The sequence below is a fragment of the Camelus bactrianus genome, chromosome 22 (assembly GCF_048773025.1).
Source record: "Camelus bactrianus isolate YW-2024 breed Bactrian camel chromosome 22, ASM4877302v1, whole genome shotgun sequence".
Taxonomy (NCBI): domain Eukaryota; kingdom Metazoa; phylum Chordata; class Mammalia; order Artiodactyla; family Camelidae; genus Camelus; species Camelus bactrianus.
In genome coordinates, this window is record NC_133560.1 from 26,960,455 (window position 1) to 26,982,717 (window position 22,263).

Consider the following 22,263-nt stretch of genomic DNA (forward strand, 5'->3'; position numbering starts at 1 on the left):
AGCCCTGAGATGGGGGCATGGAAGAGCCAGACGTTTGGGGAGTGATGCTGACATCAGTCTGGGGCTTGCTGAGTGCGAGGGGGCTTGTGGGATTCGCAGGGGAAATGTCCAGGGGACAGGTGGCAGCAGGACACAGGGAAGGACTGGAGAGAGAGTGGGAAGAGGCCAGCAAAGAGGTGGCTAGGGAAATCGTGAGCAAGGACCAGGTCTCCCAGGACAGTGTGGATGGAGCATGAACAGAGAGCTTTGGACAGGATGCTGAGCCCCACAAGCAACACCACTTACTGAGAACCTATTTTGTGCTAGACTGTGGGGATGTAGCTGTGACCGAGACAGATCAAAATCCGTGCCCTAGTGGAGTTCAAATTCTGTCAAGGAGAGACAAATAACCAGGTAACTAGACAAATAACCAGACGACTAGGTAAAGAAGCAAAATATACAGTTATGTTAGTGTAACAAGCTAAAAAAAAAATAAAGCAGCAAGAAATGTGGGTAGGAATTGCTGAGGAGGGTGTGATGCGGAGGTCCTATGAGAAGAGGACATTTGAGTAAACACGAGGAGGAGGTGAGGGACAGCCTTCCAGGCAGAGTGAACAGCAGCATATGCAAAGGTCCTGAGGCAGGTGCGGGCTGTAAGTTCAAGAAACAGGAGGAAGGCAATGTGGTTGGAAAGGAGTGAGTGAGGCTGGCAGAGTAATAGGAATTGAAATAAAGAGAAAATGTTTAATAAAAGGGAATCAGTCAACATCATTAGCCATTAGGGAAATGCAGAACAAAACCACGGTCAGGTACAACTTCACACCTTGTAAAATATGCATTTTTGTGTCTGCCTATTGGTAAACCTGCTTATCTTTCCCTGACCCCTATTTATCATTTTAACCTCAGGAAAAATAGGATAGCATATGTAATCTGCAGTGCATAAAATTCAAGAGCTATAAAATGGTACGAAGGTGAACTTTAATCTCTGCCCAGTGACAGCTAAAGAATGTCGCCCGCCATCCGCCTCTACAAGGATTGAGTCACTGGCCACTGCAGTCGCCGGTCTTCAGCACACCCTGAAAGGAGTTCAGGGTGGAGATCAGGCATGAGGCTCTCTGTGCTCTGGGAAAACTGGCAGAACAGGCCTTTCAGTTAGATACTTTCAGGAAAAATTTTCTATGAGCCTGGATTCTTACATCTTTCCATACTGAAGAAAAGCACTAAAATCATTAACTATGATATCTGCTCCTCCTGACTAGCAGCAACCTTCTATTGAGATGTGTGCTTGATTACACATACCCTCGTACCAAATCCCATGTATCCCTTCCCTCCACTTCTTCCGGGCAGAACTACCCCAGGGGCAGTCTCGGTTACAGTCCTCAGAAAGCCCCCAAATAAAGGGGAAACTCACAGCTCACGGTGTGCGTTCTTATTCTAGTCGACACCAGCCACCCAGTTATCCTTTCCGGTGCAATTCCAGTTACCAGATTGTTGCCTATTCTTCTAGAAGGATTCTATGCATTTCCTTAATTTTCTAATAATGCCTTACACGGTATCACAGCAGCCATACGTGCTCACTATTGACAAGCAGACAATACAGAAAGGGTGATGAAAAAAAATTACAAAGAAGCTTCCCTTCTTGGACCGCAGTAAACAGGCTGGTGCGCTTTTGCTTGGAATATGTATTTTTTTGGTGGATAGCTGGTTAACTCTGAAAGGACGAGCCAGTGCGGGGCAGAAGGCTGCGAGCTCCCGGGGCCCTCCTGGGTGCAAAGGAGCGGGGGTGCACACACGTGGCGGCGCCACAGCTGCACACCCTGTCCCTCCATGCGGCAGACAAAGGGCTGGTTGCGGGACAAAGGGTCGCGGCCGCGCCTGCGCACAACGTTCCCGGGGGGGGGGCGTGGCCTCTCGCGGGGCCCGCCCCCTGGCGCGGCTCGCCGAAGTCGCGGGGACGTCACGGCGGAGTCGCCATGGCGGCCCTGAGCGGTCTGGCGTCGGCGCTGGAGTCGTACAGGGGCCGGGACCGCCTGGTGAGGCTGGGGTGCAGCGCGGCCAGAGGTCCCGGAGTCGGGCCGGAGCTCAGAGACCGGGAAACTGAGGCCAGAGAGGGAGCGGGGTCACTCAGGATCCCCCCTGGCAGAGGCCCTGACCGAGCTGGGCTCCAACCCTGTCCCCGAGCGGTGGACATTTAGATTGTTCCGGCCAACCCAGTGCGACTGAACGTTTACCGTACAACCAGATCCTCACGTTTGCACATTTGGGATCCGACTGGATCACTGAAATTGGCCGTTGGGAGTTCCAAACAATGTCATGGGAGGACTTAGGGTGCTGCAGGGCTCCCCCTATGGCTGGACATTTGGGTTCTGACCAAACTGGGCACTTAGGTTGTTCCGGCCACTTCAACCTGGATGGACATTTCCATGCCAAACAGCTTCATGGTTGGATATTTAAATCTGACTGGGCCTCTGTAGTTAGTCCCTGGGTTATCTGAAACAGTTATCATATGGGGATTTAAGATTTTGCAGGGCTTCCCCTACAGCTGGATGTTTAAGTTCTGACCACCATCTCCACTGGCTGGGCATTTAGGTTGTTCCTTCCAGGCTTCTGAGGTCAGACTGTGGGCTTGTCCCAATCGGTCTCTTACAGGTAGGCATTCAGGCTGTATCAGGGAACGTATCAGTGGCTGGGCATTTAGATCCAACCAAATCCACTGTGATTGGGCATTCAGGTTTTAACAAATCCCCCCAAGCCGGACATTTAAGTTGCAGCATTTTGCTATTACAAAGGCTCTGGAGAGCAATTACAAGTAAAAATAATATATAAAACAACAGGGAAGAGCAACTTCTGAAAAGCAGATGAAATAAATAAACGTAGTTCACAGTGCCCCTAAACCCCCCAGTGAGTAGTGAGTTCATTCTCACAAAAGTAATACAAGCAGATTATCCTTTTGTCCACTTGGTTGATGCCCACTCACTTCCCCACCCCCCAGCCCAGCCACGGGCTTTGGTCCAGCCAGATAGATGCAAATATACATTTCCACCTAGTCCTCCTGACTGTTGGGAAAAAGATCCAGGAGGTGGCAAATGGGGTTTTCTTTTTCTTGTCCCCATTACCTTGGTCTCCAAAGGCTGTGCCCCTTGGTGACATGAGCCAGCAGTCCCATTAGTCTCCGCAATGCCTTTTGGACAATGATATGTTTCTCCACTTGTCCCACCTACAAATATCTTTTGAAACTTTTGGCTTTTACTGGAAGTTTGTTGATTTAGACTCTTCCTCCCACTCGATCCCACGGGGCCCACGGCCAGGTCAGGGGTGATCAGGGCCACACTGACTGCCTCTGGTTTCCCACAGATCCGAACGCTGGGGTACTGCTGCCAGCTGGTGGGCGGGATCCTGGTGGAACAATCTGCCAGGTCAGAAGTGGGGACGCGCCTGCTGGCACTGTCTTCCCAATTCAGCCATTGCAGGACCATCCTGCGACTCTTTGATGATGCGGCCATGTTTGTCTACACTAAGCAGTACGGCCTGGGGACAGAGGTAATGGGGTGCGTGGGGCCGTAGGGAGGGGGTGCAGACCCCGGGAAGCCAGTGCCTTATGGACTTGTCTTTATAAAAGCAACTGCAGGGGCGGTTTATTATTGTTTTCAGTTTCACTTGTTTTTTGAGACAAATGTTCTCATTTCAATTTAAATTAAAAAAAATAGCTAGTAGGTTTGCACATTCCAAAAAACTGTGTACTTAAAAAATCTCTCTCTTTCCTGATCCCCCAGCCCTCAGTTTTCCTCCTCAGAGGCAGCCACTGTTGTCAGCTTCCCGTGTTTTTATCATGAGATCTGTAACTTCACGGGCAAATACACATTGTTGATGTAAATAGTTGTGTGTCATTTACACTGTTCTGCCACTCGCTTTTTTCACTTAACACTACGACTTGGAGGTCATCCCACGTCAGTCCAAAAGGAGCTTTTTTCTTCTTTATGACCACATAGTACTCTGCCATATGGCCAGATGGTGATGTATTTAACCGCTCCCTGTTGACTTGGGAGATTATAATATTTTGCTGTTACAACTGCACCGCATCCTTCCACAGGAGTTCTGGTAGGTCTAGAGCAGTGCTCCTCCCCTGGGGACAAGCTTGTTCCCCCCAGGGGGTGGGCCGAGAAGCTGCCCAGGGCCAGCCTGGCCAAGTCATGCCCATTCCTGGGCTGCCCTGCCTGTTCCCCCTGCTCTCCTGGGTCTCCGCTCTGAGCCCCTTACTCAGATGCTCCCCTATCCAGCCCCAGAGCCTGTGGCCTGATCATCCCAAGTCTCATGTGTTTCCCTGGACCTGTTTTGACGCCCATCTCTCCAGCCTCCTCTTTGATTAGAGTGTGCTTGTGGTGAATCCCCGGAGGACTGCCCCCCACCTCCTCTGTGAGGGCTCCCCTGAGTCTCCAGGCAGTGGGTGGAGGGCCCTTTGCATCTGGGATATCCCTCACCAGAACAAGAACAAGAACTGGCAGCCTTCGGGGTAGGAAGGCTCTGATGCAGGGCATCCCAGGTTGTCCTACGTGGGAATCGTCTGGGAACTTAAAAAAATTGTGGTGTGGGATTTTTGAAGCCCCCCCAGGGATTCCACTGTGTGGCTGAATTGAGACCCACTGCTCCACTGGGCAGTGTTGACCATACGGCTGGGAGGCAGAAATCGAGCCTTCTCCTGCAGGGCCAGCCATGGGCCGGCCTGCCAGGCTTGGACAGTGCCCTGTGACTGCCACCTGGCATGGCCTGGGCCCCTAAAATGGGCAGTGGGTAGGTCTGACCCCAGGCCCACCCCCCCGCCCCTTCTCTCCCGGTCCTGCAGGAAGAGGACATCTTTGTGCGCTGTGTGTCTGTCCTGGGAAACCTGGCTGACCAGCTCTACTACCCCTGTGAGCACATCGCCTGGGCTTCTGATGCCAAAATCCTCCACGTGGACTCTGCCTGGTGGTGGACACTGAGCACAGCCTTCTGGGGCCTCTCCCTGCTCCTGGGGATTGCTAGGTAAGTGGTGTCGCTGCCCGCAGGCAGGCCCCTGGGCAGCCGGGCAGACAGGCTGGAGGCGGAGGGGTCTCTCCTCTCCTGCCTCTCCTCTTTCTGTCACCACCTCGCTGTATCTGTCCCCTGTTGCTGCTGAAACAGATTACCGCAAACTTGGTGGCTTTAAGCAACACAAACAGATCATCCTAACAGTTCTGAAGGTCAGAAGTCCTACATGGGTCTCGCTGGGCTAAAAATCAAGGTGTCGGCAGGGCTGTGTTCCTTCTGGAGGTTCCCAGGGACCTCTGTCCCTGGCCTTTTCCAGCTTCTAGAGGCGGCCCGCATTCCTCGGCTGGTGGCCCGTTCCTCTATCCTTGAAGTGCACTGCTCCAGCCTCTGCTGCTGCTTATTTTTTTTTTTTACTTTAAAAAAATCTTTTTTCTTTTAATTGCAATATAGTCAGTTTACAATGTTGTGTCAGTTTCTGGTGCAGCCTCTGCTTCTGTTGCCACATCTCTGACTTTGAGCCTCCTGCCTCCCTTTTATGAGGACCCTTGAGGTGACACTAGATTGGGCCCCCCCGTTATCTCCCATCTCCAGCCCCTGAGCTCAGTCCCATCTGCAAAGAGTCCTTTTTGCCGTGCCAGGGAACAGATCACCGGTGCCAGGGACTAGGAAGTCCATACATCTTTTGGGGGCCGGGGCGTGACTGTGCCCACAGGACCCAGGAAAAAGAACTCTGGAGCCTGGACAGAAGTAGCTCACGTAGCTGCCTTCACCCGGGTCCCCAAGTCCTGCTTGCGTTGTCATCAGCAAACCTCAGATAAAACAGCCAGGAGTTTCTAAACTGGCTCTGTGCTTCCAAAAACCCCATAAGGTTTCTAATAATGGTTTCCTCCCAAACATCTTCCCCTCGACAGATTTTCTGGGTGGCTTTGTTCAGAGTCTCCTGCCCCAGAAAGCAGAGGCGAAGCAGTGCCTCCAGGGCCCGAGTTCAGGGCAGTAAAGGGCTCTCATATCCGTGAGGGGAAGAGGGGCGGCCTCGGACCCTGGGGTGCTTGGCAGTGCCTGTGTCTGCTGCTACTTGAATGCCAATGAATCTTTCACTTTGGGTTTTGTTCAGCTCACCCCGTCATCCAGCCCAGAGCTGCCCACTCTTTACGCTTCAGTGAGTCCTCCAAGCCTTTGAGCTCACACTGCTGACTCAGTTTTACTTACCTCTGCTCTCCTTGCTTCCCTGACACGGCTCCCCCTTGAGGCCCACTCCCCTCACAGTCACGGTGTCCATGTGCACGCTCGGGGCCTCCGGTGGTCCGTGGGCCGTGCTCCGGACGCCCTGGGGCTCAGCTCCCTGGGGGCCCCGGCTCAGGGCCTCTCCTCCGTGCGCCTTGTGCCCTCGGCTCCGAGAGACTTCCCGTTCCTGCTTTAGGGGCAGCCTTAGTTCCATTCATTTTTTTTCTCAAATGGACTTTGTTTTTCTAGAGCAGTTTTAGGTTCCCAGCAAAACTGAGTGGAAAGTAAGAGTTCCCACATACCCCCAGCCCTGCACGGCCTCCCCCACTGTCAACCTGGCACCGGAGGGCTACATTTATTACAGCATAATCAGCCCAGGTCCGTGGCTGACGTTCGAGTTCAGTCTTGGTGTTGTACATTCTCTGGGTTTGGACAAGTGTATAATGACACATACCCACCGGACAAGTGCCACACAGAGTATTTTCACCGCCCTGAAATCCTCTGTGCTCTATTCTTCCGTTCATTTTTAGAGCATCTAGTTTTCCCATCATTTCTCTGTGTGTGGCACGGCCACGGGTGTGGGGGTTGGGGAGCATTTGGTGTGTACTCACCAACGACCAGGGGTCCTTAAGACCCCAGGGTGCTAGAGAGTCGGTCACCTGGGAGGGTGTTGACAGGCAGATACCAGGCTCAGGCACCCAGAGGTTCTGATTCTTTGGGCCTGGGGGCCTGGGAGTCAGCATTTTGCTCTAAGTTCCCCAAGTGGTGCTGCCCTGTGTCCCCTGCCCTCAGGACATGTCACCTGGATGGGCACACAGTGGCTGGGGAGATGGGACCAGGTCCTGGACCTCCCAGTCAGGAAGTCTGGCTGGGGTCAGCCCTCCACTGGGCAGGACTGGGCATGTTCCCTCACCGACACTCCCCACAGCCCAGGGTGCAGGGTGCAAGGGCGGGGCGGAGCAGCCTGGGTGGACATCGTGCAGGGCCAGAGTCCCCAGGGAGCACTGGAGGACGCCCTCCTGGCGGCCGCTTCCTCAGTCTCACACACCAGCCCTCAGGGTCCAGAAGGTTGTTCCGACTCACCTCAGACAGGTTGGTTGTGTCAGGGGGAGGGGACAGCCACGGTGCTCCTCTGGTCCACATTTACCAGGTGAGCCAGCCAGGGTGCAGGGAGGGGAATCAGCCTCGTCTAGAGGGGCGGCCTCCCAGCAGGGCCGTAGACACCCCGTGTGGCACGATGTTCCTTTGAGCCGTGGTCCCGGGCCAGTAGTTCGCAGAGGTGGGCTGGGGCCTGGTTGGCCGTGTCAGAAGCACTGGACACTCCCGAACCTACGACGTGGGCAGGTGGGGGTCTGCGTTAGGGACGAGCCTCCCCTGCCGCTCCTGCCCCAGCCTCTGTGGTGTTGCAGGTCCTTGTGGATGGTCCTGAAGCTGAGACAGAGGCTGAGGAGCCCCCCGGCGGCCTTCACCAGGTACGATGCCCGGGGTTTCGCCCAGGAGAAAGGCTGACTTCCTCCCGCAGTCTGGGGTCCCCCCTGGCTTTCCCCAGCCAGGGAGGTGCTCAGTCACCAGTGGTCAGCCCTGCCCTGCACAGGCCCCGTGCTGGGGTGTGATGTGGGCCAGGTCATGGGGCCTCCCTGCAGCCTCCAGGTGGATGGTGGCACTTTTACAGCTGGGGAAACTGAGGCTTACTTGAGGCCCCGTAGACAGGAGGTGGCAGAGCCAGGACTCCAGGGCTGAGCCTTCCCGGCCACCCCCCCATCAGGGAGGAAGATGGGGGATGGAGCCAGTTTCCTGAGGACCAGGGTCAGGAAGGAACATGGGGTAGGTCCCAGCCTGGCGTATGCCCAGAACTTGCCCACTTCCCTGCCCAACTCTGGAGGTTTGGGAGGACGGAGGTGTAGACCTGAGACCCCACGCCGGGCTGTGCTCTGTTCAAGCCGTGGGCTCCCTCTGGCGGGTGTGACCACGACATGGTCCCCCTGAGAGACCCCACCAGCCCTCCCGACTCCCCAGCACTCCTCAACCCTGCCCCTGCGGCTAGGCTTGGGTGCCTCCTGGCCTTCCCTGAGCCCCCCTCTTTGCTCCCGCAGCCAGCGGCCTCGGGGCAAGCGGAGGACCGTGGAGGCCCAGATCCGGTCGGAGGCGCTGGCTCTTCTGAGCAACCTGGCTGACCTGGCGAACGCGGTGCACTGGCTGCCCCCGGGCGTCCTGTGGGCCGGCCGCTTCCCCCCGTGGCTGGTGGGCCTCCTGGGCACCGTCTCCTCCCTCCTCAGCATGTACCAGGCAGTCCAGGCCAGTGGCCAGGCTGACGCCGCCTCCTGACACGGCCTGGGGAGTCCTCAGACACAACCAGAACCCTGATGGGGGCCCCTCCCCGCGGAGCAGTGATCACCCGGGAGGGGGCCGGTTCTCTAATCAAGCAAATCAAGGCCAGGTGCGGGGAGATGCAGCCGAGGATGCGCAGGGTGTGCCGGCGAGGTCCCCCAGACCCAGCTCTGCGGGGGAGGCTTCTCCTGAGCAGAGTGGTAAGGCCCCGAGACTGGCGTGCAGGGGAAAAGGCCGCTGCAGGCCAGAGGCCTGTATTCTAACTGAGGCGAGCAGGGGGGCCGGGACAGCGTGAGGAAAGCTGAAATGAGAATCAATGAAATGCTGTGGTGCTGGTGCCCAGCCAGGTGTCAGAGCTTATTCCTAAACTCCCACCCCGCCGCCTGCGGCCTGTCCTTCACACTTCTCCCTGGCCCGGTGGGGCAACCCTGTGCCTCATGGAGCTACAGTGGGAAGCCATACCTCCTTGCCCACCTTCTGGAACATTCTCTCGCTGCTGACCCCACCGAGGGCAGCTCTCCCACTTCGCGGGCTCAGGCACCCCGGCCGTGGATGTCGCCTCTGCCGGGCCGGGCCAGGCCCGCGTCTGTGCCCCTGGGCATCTCGGAATGCGTGTCGTGGCTGAAGCATCGCCCACTCAGCTACAGGGTCAGGGTAGTTGCCAGGGTTGCCGTGGCCATTTGGGGCCGGTCTGAGCATCTCGTGGGCTCCCAGCGCCTGTGGAGATGCCCGAGGCTCCGTCTCCCTGCCCGTGGGGAGCGCCCGGGGACGGGACAAGCTGCTTTTCCAGTCTGACGTTTGGGAGGCTGCGTGTGTGTGGCCTCGGGCGGCGGTGGTGGCTGGTGGCTGGCCCGCACCCGCCCCTCACTCCTGTGACCTCCGCGTCTGGGCCCCGGCGGGAAGGCGGGGGCGTTGGGCTCCCCCCCTCATCTCACAGGCGCCCGAAGAGCCAACCAATGGCAGCGTTTACAGCCCCCGAAGTCTCCTGTGGTGTCAGCCACATTTTGTTCTTTCATAAAGGGACGTGGCTCGGAATGGCTGGGATGGAGGGCTGCTCAGGTGGCACGGGGTGCAGGAGACACCCCTGGCCGAAGCCCCCTGCCCTTCCACCTGGGGGCCCTCTGGAGGCGCCGGGCCCGGCGAGCCTCCCTCTCCCCTCCTGTAAGGGGGGCATGCTTTGCCTCAGCAGAGACCCCCTCCCAGCGCCCAGGGGCACCTGCAAGATTAGCGTAGGGGTCGGAGCAGCACCTGCCTGCCTGTCTGGAGACTGAGTGAGTTAACACCTGTAAGACAGCGTGTTTATCAGGGAGCCACGTGAACAGCTGGGTGTGTCACAGGTACCCCCAAAGGCTGGCATCCCCACGGGCCTGGGCAGTAGGGCCGGGCGCAGCCTTGGGCACAGCCGGGAGGGCTGGGCGGTGGAGCCGGGTCTGGCTCTGCCTGGAGTGCGCCACATCCCCTGCCCAGGGCCCTTCCCGGGGCTGGCCGTCAGGTTGGGGTGAAGCAAGCAAGCCAGTTCGAGGGACTGGGCCGTGAAGGATCTCCAGCTGTTAAGCAGGACGCGGGGAGCGCACCTGTGGCAAACAGCTCCGTCAATGAGCAGGGAAGCTGGCGGCCCCGGAGCGCCCGGAAGCCAGCAGGGCCGCACCTTGTGAGGAGGCTGACATCCCAAGACGACAGGGATGGGCCTAAATGGGAGGGAACCCAGCCAGGGCAGGAGGACTCGGCGGCATTCTCTGCACCTTGGCCTCATGTGGGAGGCTGCTAGGGGCTACCGAGGCCACCTTGGCACTGCCACTGCCTCCAACCTTGAATGTCCAGATGCCATCACTGTCTGGGGCTTTGCAGAGAACCAGAGGGGGCGGCCTGGCCTAGGCTCTCTGTGCGACTGATCTAATCACTGGTCTGAGCTGGTGCCAAGCAGGGCTGGGGGGGGCTGTGTCACTTGCCTGGTATGTGTCCCAGCCTCCAGGCAGGGAGAGTGGTGCACGGGCCTGATGCCTGCCCTCAGCAGGAGAGGTGACAGCAGCTGAGGCGGCTGCTGTGGTGTCCTGGGGCCAGCCAGGAGGGACGGGACATCCCAGCCTGGTGACCAGGCCTTCCCAGGGGCCTCCTGCAGCAGAGGGCCTGAGGGGGCCCCTGCCAGAATGCACCACTACAGCACCAACGTTTGGACAGATTATCCTAAAACTAAACCCCAAAGAACAGCCACCCCGGTCAGCTCATCTCAGACACTTTTATTGCTAGAATCAGGTCTTAAGTTCTAGAGTGGTTCTGAAATACCCTGCAGTGAGGAAACGCTGCGATCATTGTAGAAATAATTGTCTGGTGGACTAAGATCATGGTCACAATTAACAAAGACGTGCACAGATCCCACAGAAATCAGAACATTTGCTCAACCACCAACTTTACAGGTAACACTGGGCTCGACCCAGGAGTGACCTTGCGGTACGGGGAGGGATGTGCCCACGGTGCTGCCCAGCCGTTGGCACTGGTCAGAAACCTCCTTGAACTCCTTATCGCCCAAGGAATCCTCTCGGAGGGTCAGATGGAGCCCGTGGGTGGGGCCGCATGGCCCAGGAATGTCCTCTTCACAATAGGACAGGAACTGAAAGTCAACTTTTTAAAGTGCTCCAATGCGTCTCAGTACAAAACACAAACACTGACTGTCGGTGTGGCACGGAGGAGCTCGCTCGTGTCGTGGGGGACGATGCTGCTCCTGGCTCCTTGCTGGTGCTGCGGGCCCGCAGGCAAGGGTGAGGCTGGGGAGGTTCTCAGAGGAGCTGAAGACGCCAGGGCAGTTACCGGGCTCGGGAGAGGTCCGGACCTGCTGCCAGTTCCTTGTCACCAGCTGGCCGTGTTGCCTCACCCCTGCTGGGCCCAGGCTCCTGCTCCACCGAGGACCCAGTCTTCCACCAGTGCTTTGGCAAGTTCCGTGGCTTCAGAAGACTCTGGGTTCCATGGGGGAGTCAGGGGTAGAGGAGAAGGCTGGGACACCCCCCACCCCCGGCACCCAAGCTTGAGTGTGGCCAGAGCTGGAACAGGAATCTGACCTCTTGCCACCGCTGGACTGTTCCTGGACATGTGACAACATCTCCAACACCTATGGCCGAGAGGCTGGACTGGTGGCCCTCGCCCTCCTCCAGGGGAAGTTGACCATGAGCTGTGACAGCTCACTAGACGTGGAGGTGCCTGCCAGGTGGCCATCTGTCTGCTCGCTGGCAAAAGTCACCGACTAGGCCACGTGTGATCGCTCTAGCGTTTCACGCCACTGCTCTGCATGGTCCCAGCACCTGCCCCTTGGCTGGGGATATGAGCCTGGGGGCTCCCCCTGGCAGCCCTGGGACAACTGGCCTGTCTCACAGGGACTCAGGCCCCTCCGCCTGGGCTGGGACCCTTGGGTGTGTGCCAGCCCTGGCTGAAGCTCTGGTCTTGGCTTCCTGGGTGCCTGGTGTCCAAGACGCCCACAGAACCATGCCGCCTTGGTGCGGCGCCTCGGGAAAGCACCAAGTTTGACAACAGCAGGTCTTAAAAACCTCCACCAAATAAAAATGAGTGACGGTCAGGCCCTTCCAGGACGACCTTGTGCACCTACAGAGCCTGCCGAGCACACCGCCGCCAACCTCTCCAGCTGCCCTGCCCTGTGGCCCTCCGTCCTGGGGGCGCTGTGTGCCACCCCTTGTCCGGGCTCCCGTCCTGGCCTGGAGGCCCACCATGAACACATGCAGACCTCTGCTTTGGAAGCAGCTCTGCCTGATTCTGTGGACAGAGCTGATACCACTAGGCCCTTCTGGCGCCAGCAGTGCCTTCTGGTAGCTGTGGAGCCTAGCCCGGAGCCAGCACCTCCTCAGGCCACGGGCCTGGCCTGTCACCGTGCTCCTCGTGGACCCACCACCGCCGGTCACTCCCGTGGAAGGACAGCCTGCAGTTGATCTCCCCCCCACCCAAACGGGGTGCTGCACTCACAGCTCTTGGGTTAGCTCTGGTTCAATCTTCGATTAAAAACTTTCCTTTTTGTATAAAAAAAATAGGTTTACAAAGTTGCCCAGGCACCACTGCTAATCCTACAGAGAGAGCCTCAGACCAGCCCTGCCACGCCCTGGCCAGGTGGTCGTGGATGGAGGCCTGTTTGGGAAGGGGAGAGAGACAGTGGGGCGGGTCCCAGAGAACACGGTGGGAGGGCAGCACAGGGAGGGGCCTGCACCTCGGGCCACGCCCCCTAGAAGAAGATGACGTCCTCCTTGCTGGCTTCTTCCTTGTCAAGTGGTGTGGAGGGCAGGGCTACGGGTGGCAGGGATGCCCCCCAGGCCTTGGGGGAGTACTCAGCGGGGACCTCAGCAGGGGCCGGGCTTGGGGCTGGGAGGCAGGGGTCTGCAAGAAAGAGAGGGGGCTATGGGTGTCAGCAGCTGCCAGGACCCGTGGGTGGCCCTGCTGCGGGGGAGGGGGAGTGCTGGCTCACCTGGGGGGGGCGTGGCACAGGCCAGGACGGGACTCAGCGAGCGGCGGCTCCGAGAGGCGTTCTCCTCTCTGCCCATGAGCTTGTTGAGAAGCAGCGGCTGCTTCAGGTCAAACGAGGCTGGTGGAGGGAGGAAGTGCAGCCTGGGGTGCTGGGCCTGGCTCCTGGCCCAGGAGGGGCCACCACCTTGGCGAGGGACTTCCCTCACTCCTCAACACACCCCTAGGGCCCGTTCCCAGGGATGGGTCCCACTCAGACACTAAGCCCCAAATTCAGTGACCAAAAACAGGGAGAACAGCCCCTGTCCGACCACAGAGGCTGCTGGGGTCATTCAACCTTTAGATGGGAGGTCTCTTGACCCTGCAGCCCAGGCGTCCTGGGACACAGGCCCTGCTCCCCAGAGCATCCCAGGGAGGCTCCCCAGGGCCTTCCCTATGGGGCACCACGTGCTGCAGGGTGCTTTGGGGCGAGGGCCGAGTGTACCTCCGTGGAGTGAGGACACTGGCAGAACCGCGGCAGCTGGACCGGCGCAGGGCGGGCTCAGCGGGGGAGCACTGGCGTGGGTCGCTGTGACTTCCCGCCCGTGGTGATGCACTTCCCGCCCGTGGTGCTGGACTCCCCAGGGGTTTCCAAGGGCCCTTCCTGAATCACTAAGATGCTCCCTCGTCCCTGATCCTGGTTTGAGGGCCAAGGCAGGAAAAGGAGCCAGGGTTTGATATTTCAGTTTTCCTTCTTGAGATGAGAGACGTCCACGTGGGGCGTGGCCTGTGTGGAAGGCAGCCTCAGCTCCATCACCAGCCTTGCCTCCAGGTCTCCTTCCGGTGCCCCTCCAGAGGCTCCGGGCCGGGCGGACACCCACCAAGGGGGGGGGCGCTGCAGGAGGCCCTGACTCACCTGAGCTCTCCCAGCGCTGGGAGCCCCGGCTCTTGCTGCCCTTGTCCTTGCCGCCCTTGGTGGAGGCGGCCAGCTTGGTGGGGATCTGCTGCTGCACAGCCGCCTGCCTCTGGATCTGGTTGGTGGCGCTGAGCAGCTGGATGGGCACGTCGCTCTTGGCCGGCCGGCCCTCGGCTGGGGCGCTGTCCCTGCGGGCCACCTCGGGGCGCTCAGCGAACTCGGGCCCGGCGCCTGACAGCAGGGTGCTAACGCGGGGCCCTGGAGCTTTGGTTGGGGCTGCGGGCCCTTCCAGCCCCTCCCCGTTGAAGCTGGGGGTGTGGCTTGGGGGCAGGGCCTGAAAGAGTGACAGAAGACACATTCCAGTGCCGTTGTTCCTGCTGGAGGCCGGCCTGGTCCCCACAAGGAACCTTGCCCTGCAGGGGTCCTTGCTGGGGTGGGGCCTTTGTAGATGGAGATGGATGGACCTGGCCTGCCGCTTAGCTGGGAGGGTCTGATCTGGCACGGAGCCGCCACTCAAACTGCTTGTCCCCAAAATGCAGACGAATACACACACACTCGCACCTGCACGCACACATGTTCTTATGTGCTTTTACAGGTACACGGTCACATTCACGTTCACATGCACAAACAACTCACACCCGCGTGCGCGTACGCACCTGCCCAGGACGCGGGCTGGCGCTCACCTCTGGCAGCGCCTCGGGCGGCAGCGCCCCGGGCACCGTGTTCTGCTTCTTGAGCCGCCGCAGCAGCTCCAGGCGCTCGCGCTCCCGCTCCACGGCGCGCTGGGCCTCGCGCAGCCGCTCCAGGTCATGCTGGTAGGCCTGGCGCTGCCGCTCCAGCTCGTCGCGCTCCTGGCTCAGCCGCTCCTGCAGCTGCTGCGACTCGCTCTCGCGCCGCTGCAGCCGGGCTGAGGCCAGGTCCAGCTCCTGCCGCTGGCGCTCCCGCTCGCGCTCCCAGCGCTGCTGCTCCAGCCGCAGCTGGCCCTGCAGCTTCTGCACGCCCGCCAGCTCCTCGCGTTGCTTCTCGAAGTTGCGCTGCCGCTCCTGCTCCAGCAGCAGGTTCCCACGCGTGGACTGCAGCCGGAACTGCTTCTCGCGCTCCTGCATGGCGGCCCTCTGCATCTCCACGTAGCTGTCCTGCTGGGCGATGACCGCCTGGGGCAAGGGAGGACCGGCGAGGGGCTGGCTTTGGGAAGAGCCTGGTGGTCCCCAGATCCCAACCTCCACCCGGAAAAGGGCACGTGCAGCTCATCACGCTCCCCGGAGGCCCAGTACCTGGAGGTCGAGGAGCAGCTGGGACAGCGTCTGGATCCGCTGGACAAGCTGTGGAGAGAGGGAGAGGGACGCCGGCTCCCTGCACGAAGCCCTGTGGGGTGGGCGTGCCGGCCCTGGGCAGACACACAGCCCGAGCTTACCTCCGACTCCAGGACTGCAGGCAGCCGGGGGCCAGGCTCTGTCCCAGGTCCCTCCGCCTGTGGAGACAGCATCAATGCACAAAGGGCTTCTAAGGACCCATCCAGCTGGAGTCGGGCCCGCTTCTTATCGGTAAGACGTCCCCTTAGCATGGGACAGGCCCTGCTTGGTGACCTGACTTGTGCCAGTCTGGGTGTCTGGAAGATGAGGGCACAGGGTGGCCCCTGGGAGGTGCAGCAGGGCTGGCATGGGCCCACTGTGTAGGAGGCTTAGAGGGACCCAGGCCTCAGAGGTGGCCAGACCCTGACCCTGACACTTGGTCAGAGCGGGCCTCCTGAGTCCAAGGGGAGGGAGCAGCTCGTGATGTCGCCACTGTGGGCGCTAGGACGCCTGTGCAGACCAAGAGCTGGTGGCCCCCATACAGGGCCTCTCATCTGTTGCTGAGGCCACGGCCGCTGCCCTGAGCCCACCCCTCCCTGCCTCTCTCCTGGGCCCCTCCTGCCCCGCCCCTCCCGGCCCGTCCCTGCCCTTCCCGGGGCCTGGAGGGAAGGGTCACCTGCCAGGAGGTCGATCTGCACATTAACTACCATTCACCATAAAACGGGGTGGCGCCCGTCGCTATTTGCCCCAAGACAGAAAGAAACGAGACAAGCCGAGCACAGGCTGCACCCCCTCACTAGCAGTAACTGAGAGGGCTCGGGCCTACTCCGCGCCGAGCTCAGGAGTAGCCAAGGAGGCAGCGTACCGCCTGCGGTGCCTCCTCGGGGGCCCCCGGGGTGTCGCTGAGCCTCGGGTCCGGGCTGCGCACGGGGCCCTGCCAGTCTCGGGGGCCGGGGTCGCTGCTGCAGACCTTCTTCTTAAAACTGCCATCTGAAACCCAGGTCAGGGGTGTGAGATGCTGCGAGCCCCGTGGGGCCGGAGTCCTTGCTCCCAACCCTGGCCCAGCCCAGGTAGGAGTTTATAGGAGATCAAGGGGTAGCAGCAACAGGGACACTGAGCAGCAGATGCCCAGGCCTTTGTCAAGGATGCTGAGCGGAGGTGACATTCTGCGAATCTGCATGCCCTCCTGCTGCTGCCAACCTTCCACTGGTCCCCAAAGCCCCAGCGCCGATCAGGGGTGGCCCCACTCACCCCTGCCCAGGCTGCTCGTGCTGTCATGGCCCCCAGAGGTCTCAACTCTCCAGGGTGGGGCCGCGGAGCTGCCCACCTCTTCTGTCTGGCCGTTGGCACTGCCCAGCCGCCTGCAGATCAGGCTCTGGATGTCCTCGACTGCGAAAGGGTACAGAGGGGAGCTGAGTGACCCAGTGGACCTGCTGTGAGCCTTAGAGGGCAGTGCCAGGACACAGGGCCATGGCCGTGCCAGGTGCCAGTCACCCCTCACAGTCTCCTGGTGTGGCTTCGGCCCCCCTGACTGCTGTCTCCCCGCACATTTGCTGCACCCAGGGCCCAGCAACCCCGGCTGCGGGAGAGGCTGAGCACGTGTGGATGGGGTGCTCCAGGCCTTTGGCAGCTGCGGGGAAGCTCCCTGGTGCGCCACGGGGACCCTGGCTGCTTCGGGAAGCCAGCTGCTTACAGGCCAGTGCCCTCCTGTGGCTGCGGGCTCCGGGAGCCCCTGAAATGACCCACCAAACGTGTGTGTGCACGCTTTTCTGGGGGTAGTAGCATCAGAGACCCACTATTCAGACAGAAGAGAAACCATCTCAGTAAGTGAGACCCCGGGCCCAGCACTTGGCAGGCACTGGGAGTGCTGGCTGAGTGATGTGAAAGGACCTTTAAGTCTGCAGTGACGGCTCGTACCCGACCGTGTACAAGGACCTTCCGCTTGAGCAGAAAAGAGCCAGAGAGAAGCGCGCTGGGCAGGGTGGCGTGTGGGCCACACTGGGCCGTGTGCCCGGCCTGGGGCGCCCCGAGGAGCCCACCAGGCAGAACAGAAGCACGGGGGCCGGCGGGCCGACTTACTCTGGCTCATGGCTGACTTGAGAATCTTCTCTCCATTCAGGTTCTCAGGGGGGTCCCCTCCCCGAAAGAGGAGCCGCGACGGGGCGAGGTCCTCCAGGCTGCTCATCTCAGCCATCTCCAGGTAGATCTGCTGCTTCTCGCCGAGGCTCTGGGCAATCTGCTGGTCTTTCGCATTCAGTCGCTCTGCAAAGTGATGGCCAAGGTGGTGGTCGGCCTTCTCTGGGATGGGCTCCCCCAGAGCTGGCGTAAGGATGCCTCGCAGGGCAGGGCTGGCCTCCGGGGGCCCCGCTGGCCCACGCCGCGTCCCGAGGTGGACCGTTCCCTTAGTCCAATGTTCCCAGGAGGCAGGTGAGGGTGTGGCCCTGTCTCCTCACAGTTTCCCTTAATTATAAAAATCAATTTTTATAATTGGTAGGGGGGTGGGGGAGGACCATGACAGGCTGGTTTTTATTAGTCTGGGACAAATTGAGAGCCTTTTCAGACTTACTTTTCCAGTCTTGAAAGTCTTCTTTCTCACAAGTCTCTGGGTTTTGCACCTTATTTTTTCCCCCACTGCCATGACTGTGACTTGTGTTACCAGACTTTGTCACAAATCCCCAGTTCCCATGATGGCAGTATATGTACACCACGTCCAGCTTAATGACTGCACTCTCTTGCTGCTTCTATCGTTCTCCAGTTGCTTTGACTGGATTTTCTAGGCGAATAATCATGTCACATGCAAAACATAATTCTGCGATCCCCCTTCCCGATCACGGTGTCTTACATCCCATTATTACTCTGGCTGGAACTTCCAGGATGAAGATGATAAAGGTGGGGCGGGGGGGCCTGCCTCGCTCCTGATTTTGGTGGGAGTGTCCCTGACATTCCATTGTGACATATGAGACTGGCTTTTAATCCAAGATGGGAAGGGATAGCTCAATAAAGAAAACATCTCTTTCTAATTCACTAAGAATCTTGTCGAGAATGGATGATGAAGAGATATGACAGCATGACTCTGTGGCATCCATGGAGATGCTGTCTATGCAGGGCACATCATTTTATTACCAGCTGGCAGAAATAAAAGAGTTAGAATGGAAGGAAACGAATGCTACGTTAGCATTATACATTCAAGGGTCTGTGGGGTTCTCCCCGGTTTCTTTTGAATATTTTTATTCCTTAAACTTGCCTCCTGTCTCACAGAGAGAAATAAAACACATGCTACCTACTTTTATGTATGTATTGCTTAAATGTTACCTCACTTAAAAATAAATATCACACTGAGTGGGAGGGAAGAGGGAAGCTGACTGAGACCACGAAGTGCTGAGACTTATTCTTGACAACGACCTCGCTGAAGTCTCAGAGTTATCTGTTAAAACTGGGGAGGAGAATGGATAAGCATGATGTGGTCCATCCACACACTGGAATATTACGCAGCCTTAAAAAGGAAGGAGATCCTGACACCTGCTACAACATCATGCTCAGTGAAATAAGCCAGTCACAAAAGGACAAATTTATACACAATATCTGTCAGAGGTAAATTCACAGACAGACTATGGAACAGAGCTTCCCAGGGGCTGGGGGAGGAGGCCGCGGGAGTGACTGATAATAGGGATGGGGTTTCATTGGGGGTGATGCAAAAGGCCTAAAACTGATTGTGGTGATGGTTGTGCAACCTTGTGATATACGCTACAGCCACAGCACGGCACACTTTAACGGGGTGACCTGTATGGTATGTGAACTGTACCTCCATAATGTAGTTGGAAAAAAAAAAATCGAAGTGGAAGAGGAAGCCGGTGTCGCTCGTCACAAAGCCGGGATGGGCTGGTTCTGCTTGGCTCCAGAAGGAGCCAGGGGGGTTCCAGGCTATTACTGGGCCCTGTGGGGTCTGACGCATGTGACCTGGGACACCCATGCCGAGTGTGCCCCTGGGTGAAGACGGAGGGAGGGGCAGTGTGCGTGTCGGGAAGGGGCTCAGGAACCCTAGCGCCCCACTCTCCCTTACCCACATGCTCCCCGGAAGATCACTGCCCCACGGGACAGCCCACAGGGCTGCAGGACACCGAAAGACCACAGCCAAAGTCCTGGTCACTTGGGTGGTGATTTGCTCCATGGCCAGTCCCGATGAGACAGAACAGAAACGCCACTGGTGGGCCTTGTCACCAGACCAGGGACACGCGTCATGGGCTTAGAGGTCGGATGGACCACCCCTGACCTTTACCTTGGAAGTCCCTCAGCCTCATGGCGCGGGCCTCGACCATCTTCCGCTCCTCTTCGGCCTCGCTGAAGGGCCCCTCCTCCTCGTCCGGACAGCTGCAGGGAGAGGGGACAGGTGGGCAAGAGTGCCCCACGGACAGGCTGCCTCTGAAATGGGCACTGAGACATTCATCATCTGTGGAACCGGCTGCAAAGAACATCTCTGATGTGGTGAGAGATTTAGCTTGTTAATGGTGCAGGAGAGAAACACAGCTGTCGGCGTTCATCCAGTCTCCAAGTGTCAGGCGTCACCGGCCACGGCTTCTACAGGCTTGGCCGTAACTTGGAGAGGGGAGACTCGGGGCAGTTCATCCCCTGGGGGCCTCCCGGGTACGGGAGGCTGCAAGCCCAGCAGAGCTGGAGTTGAGCATCCAGTGAGCTCTGAGCAGACTAAGGCTTTGGGAAGTTTCTAGCATAAACAGAGGGAGCAGCAGGCTGGCTGGACGTCTGTCAGCGGGCCGGGAGTCAGGCATCCCAGAGGCACAGGGCCGGGGTCCAGAGGGGTCCTGGCCCGGCAAGGAAGACCAGCCCACCAGTGCAGAAGGTCGGCACTGCCGGCCCACGACCCCAGGCCAGGGACATAGGGCCTTTTTAGCCGTTGTCAGAAGGAGCCGGAATGGCACCACCTATCCCTTTTAGACAAGGGGACGGGCAGAGCACTGAGGGGGCAGGAGGGGGCGGAAAGCAGAGGGGTCTCCTGGCTGCCTGCGGCCCCTTGAACCCTCACAGGTGCTCCAAGGGCACAGCCGACGAGCCAGCAGTCAAGGCCAAGGGAAGAGCTGGAAGTGGAGGGAGGCACACGCGGGCCCCTCACCTCTCCACAGCCCTTCGGATGTGGCCCATCCAGGTGTTCCTCTCCTCCCTGGAGCCGGTGTGAATCTCATACATCTCGGGCCCTTGCTGGGACACGCTGATAAGGAACATGGCTTTCTCCTCGTTGGCCACTTCCCTCACGATGAGCTTCTGCAGCGAGATGACGGGGCGCTTCGAGTCCTGCAGGGGCGGGACGGGTTGCGGGGGGTCATCTTGTGCCAGCTGTACCCCCACAGCCCAGGGGTTGCGAGTTGGAGGAGGAGGGGACTAGGTTGGGGGCTGTGCACCCCGCTTATCCTTGGACGATTCAAAGCAGAAATATTTTGCCATCTGGGGAAAAGACACTATTGCAATGACTGCCTCATACCCCTTGGACGTGCCTGTTTAATGTGCTTAAAAAATGGTTTATAATCAGTAACGCACGCACACTGTGCAACACTCAGAAGATATACGGGTGTGTAGTCTGTGATGATAAATAAACCCTCCTCCCAACCCTGTGCCCCAAACGCCCGCAGCCAACCACCAGCTCTCCCAACCTGCAGTGTATTCCACCAGGGGAATGCTCTGATAGGCCAGTGAAATGTGTGCTTTTAACTGGTTGTTATGGGCTGACTTGTGTCTGCCCCTGCCCCCCATTCATATACTGAGGTTTTAACCTCAGAACATGATGGTATCCGGAGACAGGGTCTTAAAGAGGTAATTAAGTTAAAATGAAGTCATTAGGGTGGCCCTAGTCCAAGTGACTGGTGTCCTCATGAGAAGAGGTGACCAGGCCACAGACACACACAGGGGGACGACCAGGTGAGGAAGCGGGGAGGGGGACTCCGTGGATCAGCGGTCACATCGCCCCCGTGAGAGTGAACAGACAACACACACGGGGTGTGCGGAGTTCCGGAGTGACAGACAGCTGGCAAGACAGCTTGACCGAGCTCGTGGGAACTCCTTGAGAAGCCAGTGGGCACTTCTGGGAAAAGGTACAAGATTCTAGAGTTTAGTGACAAAGGCCACCTCCCTCTCTGGGTAAACCTGGAGGCAAACAGGTCCCCTGAGCTCCTTCCTGGGGGGCAGTGCCTGACACACACCCCACCCTGCAGCGGGGTCTGAAGGACCGGGCGGCGGTGGCGTCCAGGCGAGCAGGCAGGACAGATGGAACCCAGCCCGACTCCAAGTCGGCTGCCCTCAAGGAGCTCATGGCCGGCCTGGCCCCTGTGATGAGGGTGTTCGGGGACCAGCGTGCTGTGGACTCACAGGGCCGTGGCTGCCTGAGTTTGCGTGACAAGCAAACTCAGTGACAAGCTAGATCCCTGGGGAGGAGGGACGGGCTCTCCTGGAAGGGATGCGGGCCTGTGAGAGACAGGAGGTTCTCTCCCAGCACTTGGGAGGGGAAGAGCCACGGAGACACAGAGCCAGGCGGAACTGGACAGGATGGTGGCCCAGAGCCCTGCAGCCTCCGCAGGGCGCTAGACAGGACCCCATCTCGGCTAACCCTGCTCCTGCCTCCCTGCGACCTCCTGGCCCGTGGTGGGGCGGGTGCTTGCGGCTGTGCTCTCCCAGACACCCCGCCCTCCAGGCAGCCGCCGCCCGCGGGCGGCCTTTTGTGTGGAGAGGCAGGACACGTACCACAGAAGCAAAGACGTATTTTTGATCCTTTTCTTGTAGCAGTAAGAGCACGTCAGTCAGCAGGACGGCAAGGACGTCTACGGGGAAAACACAGAAGGAAACGGCTCACACGGCCCCGCGGCCCCGCGGGTCCCGCCAGGCGGACGGGAAGCCCAGGGAGGCTCGGCCCCGCCCTCTCCCACTCTGAGTTCCCGACCGGGAAGGAACCCCTCTGTTCTTCCTGCTCCCAGGTCCCCTGGGACCTGGGCCACAGGATGCTCGCCTCCTGCTTCCTGCTGCAGCAACACTCTTGTCCCTTCCCGCCCGAGCTTCCTGGGGGCTGCAGGCTTAATAAGAACACAC

At 59.1% G+C, this 22,263-nt stretch overlaps 2 protein-coding genes across 4 annotated transcripts in view; one reads left to right on the forward strand and one right to left on the reverse strand.

The window, feature by feature from the left end:
• The first annotated feature begins 1,879 nt into the window (after positions 1-1,879).
• PEX11G (peroxisomal biogenesis factor 11 gamma) lies at positions 1,880-8,877 on the forward strand. The gene is made up of 5 exons (XM_010966795.3): positions 1,880-2,012; positions 3,334-3,519; positions 4,820-4,998; positions 7,617-7,679; positions 8,301-8,877. The coding sequence occupies exons 1-5, from the start codon at positions 1,953-1,955 to the stop codon at positions 8,530-8,532; spliced, it is 720 nt and encodes a 239-aa protein (XP_010965097.1). The 5' UTR covers positions 1,880-1,952; the 3' UTR covers positions 8,533-8,877.
• A 1,880-nt stretch (positions 8,878-10,757) lies between these two features.
• The window catches only part of ARHGEF18 (Rho/Rac guanine nucleotide exchange factor 18), a 79,608-nt gene continuing 68,102 nt past the window's right edge, over positions 10,758-22,263 (reverse strand). For 2 of the 3 annotated variants that reach the window (XR_012501661.1, XR_012501660.1), the window contains exons 18-29: positions 21,922-21,998; positions 20,303-20,481; positions 19,454-19,545; positions 17,257-17,439; positions 16,429-16,566; positions 16,043-16,167; positions 15,300-15,356; positions 15,160-15,207; positions 14,569-15,039; positions 13,886-14,219; positions 12,995-13,756; positions 12,875-12,906 (exon numbers count right to left, since the gene is read on the reverse strand). Coding sequence is in view for 1 of the 3 variants with exons in the window: in XM_074350935.1 (XP_074207036.1) it covers positions 12,755-12,906; positions 12,995-13,111; positions 13,886-14,219; positions 14,569-15,039; positions 15,160-15,207; positions 15,300-15,356; positions 16,043-16,167; positions 16,429-16,566; positions 17,257-17,439; positions 19,454-19,545; positions 20,303-20,481; positions 21,922-21,998 (1,973 nt within the window). In the remaining 2 variants the exon portion in view is untranslated. Of the gene's footprint in view, positions 12,907-12,994; positions 13,757-13,885; positions 14,220-14,568; positions 15,040-15,159; positions 15,208-15,299; positions 15,357-16,042; positions 16,168-16,428; positions 16,567-17,256; positions 17,440-19,453; positions 19,546-20,302; positions 20,482-21,921; positions 21,999-22,263 lie in introns of all 3 variants that reach the window. The other variant, XM_074350935.1, reaches the window with a different exon arrangement.

Excerpts from the sequence above, each read along its gene's own strand:
- PEX11G (XM_010966795.3), top strand. The coding sequence starts at position 1,953 with ATGGCGGCCCTGAGCGGTCTGGCGTCGGCGCTGGAGTCGTACAGGGGC. Across the intron at positions 2,013-3,333 it reads ACAGGGGCCGGGACCGCCTG|ATCCGAACGCTGGGGTACTG; the intron begins GTGAGGCTGGGG and ends GGTTTCCCACAG. Across the intron at positions 7,680-8,300 it reads CCCCCGGCGGCCTTCACCAG|CCAGCGGCCTCGGGGCAAGC; the intron begins GTACGATGCCCG and ends TTGCTCCCGCAG.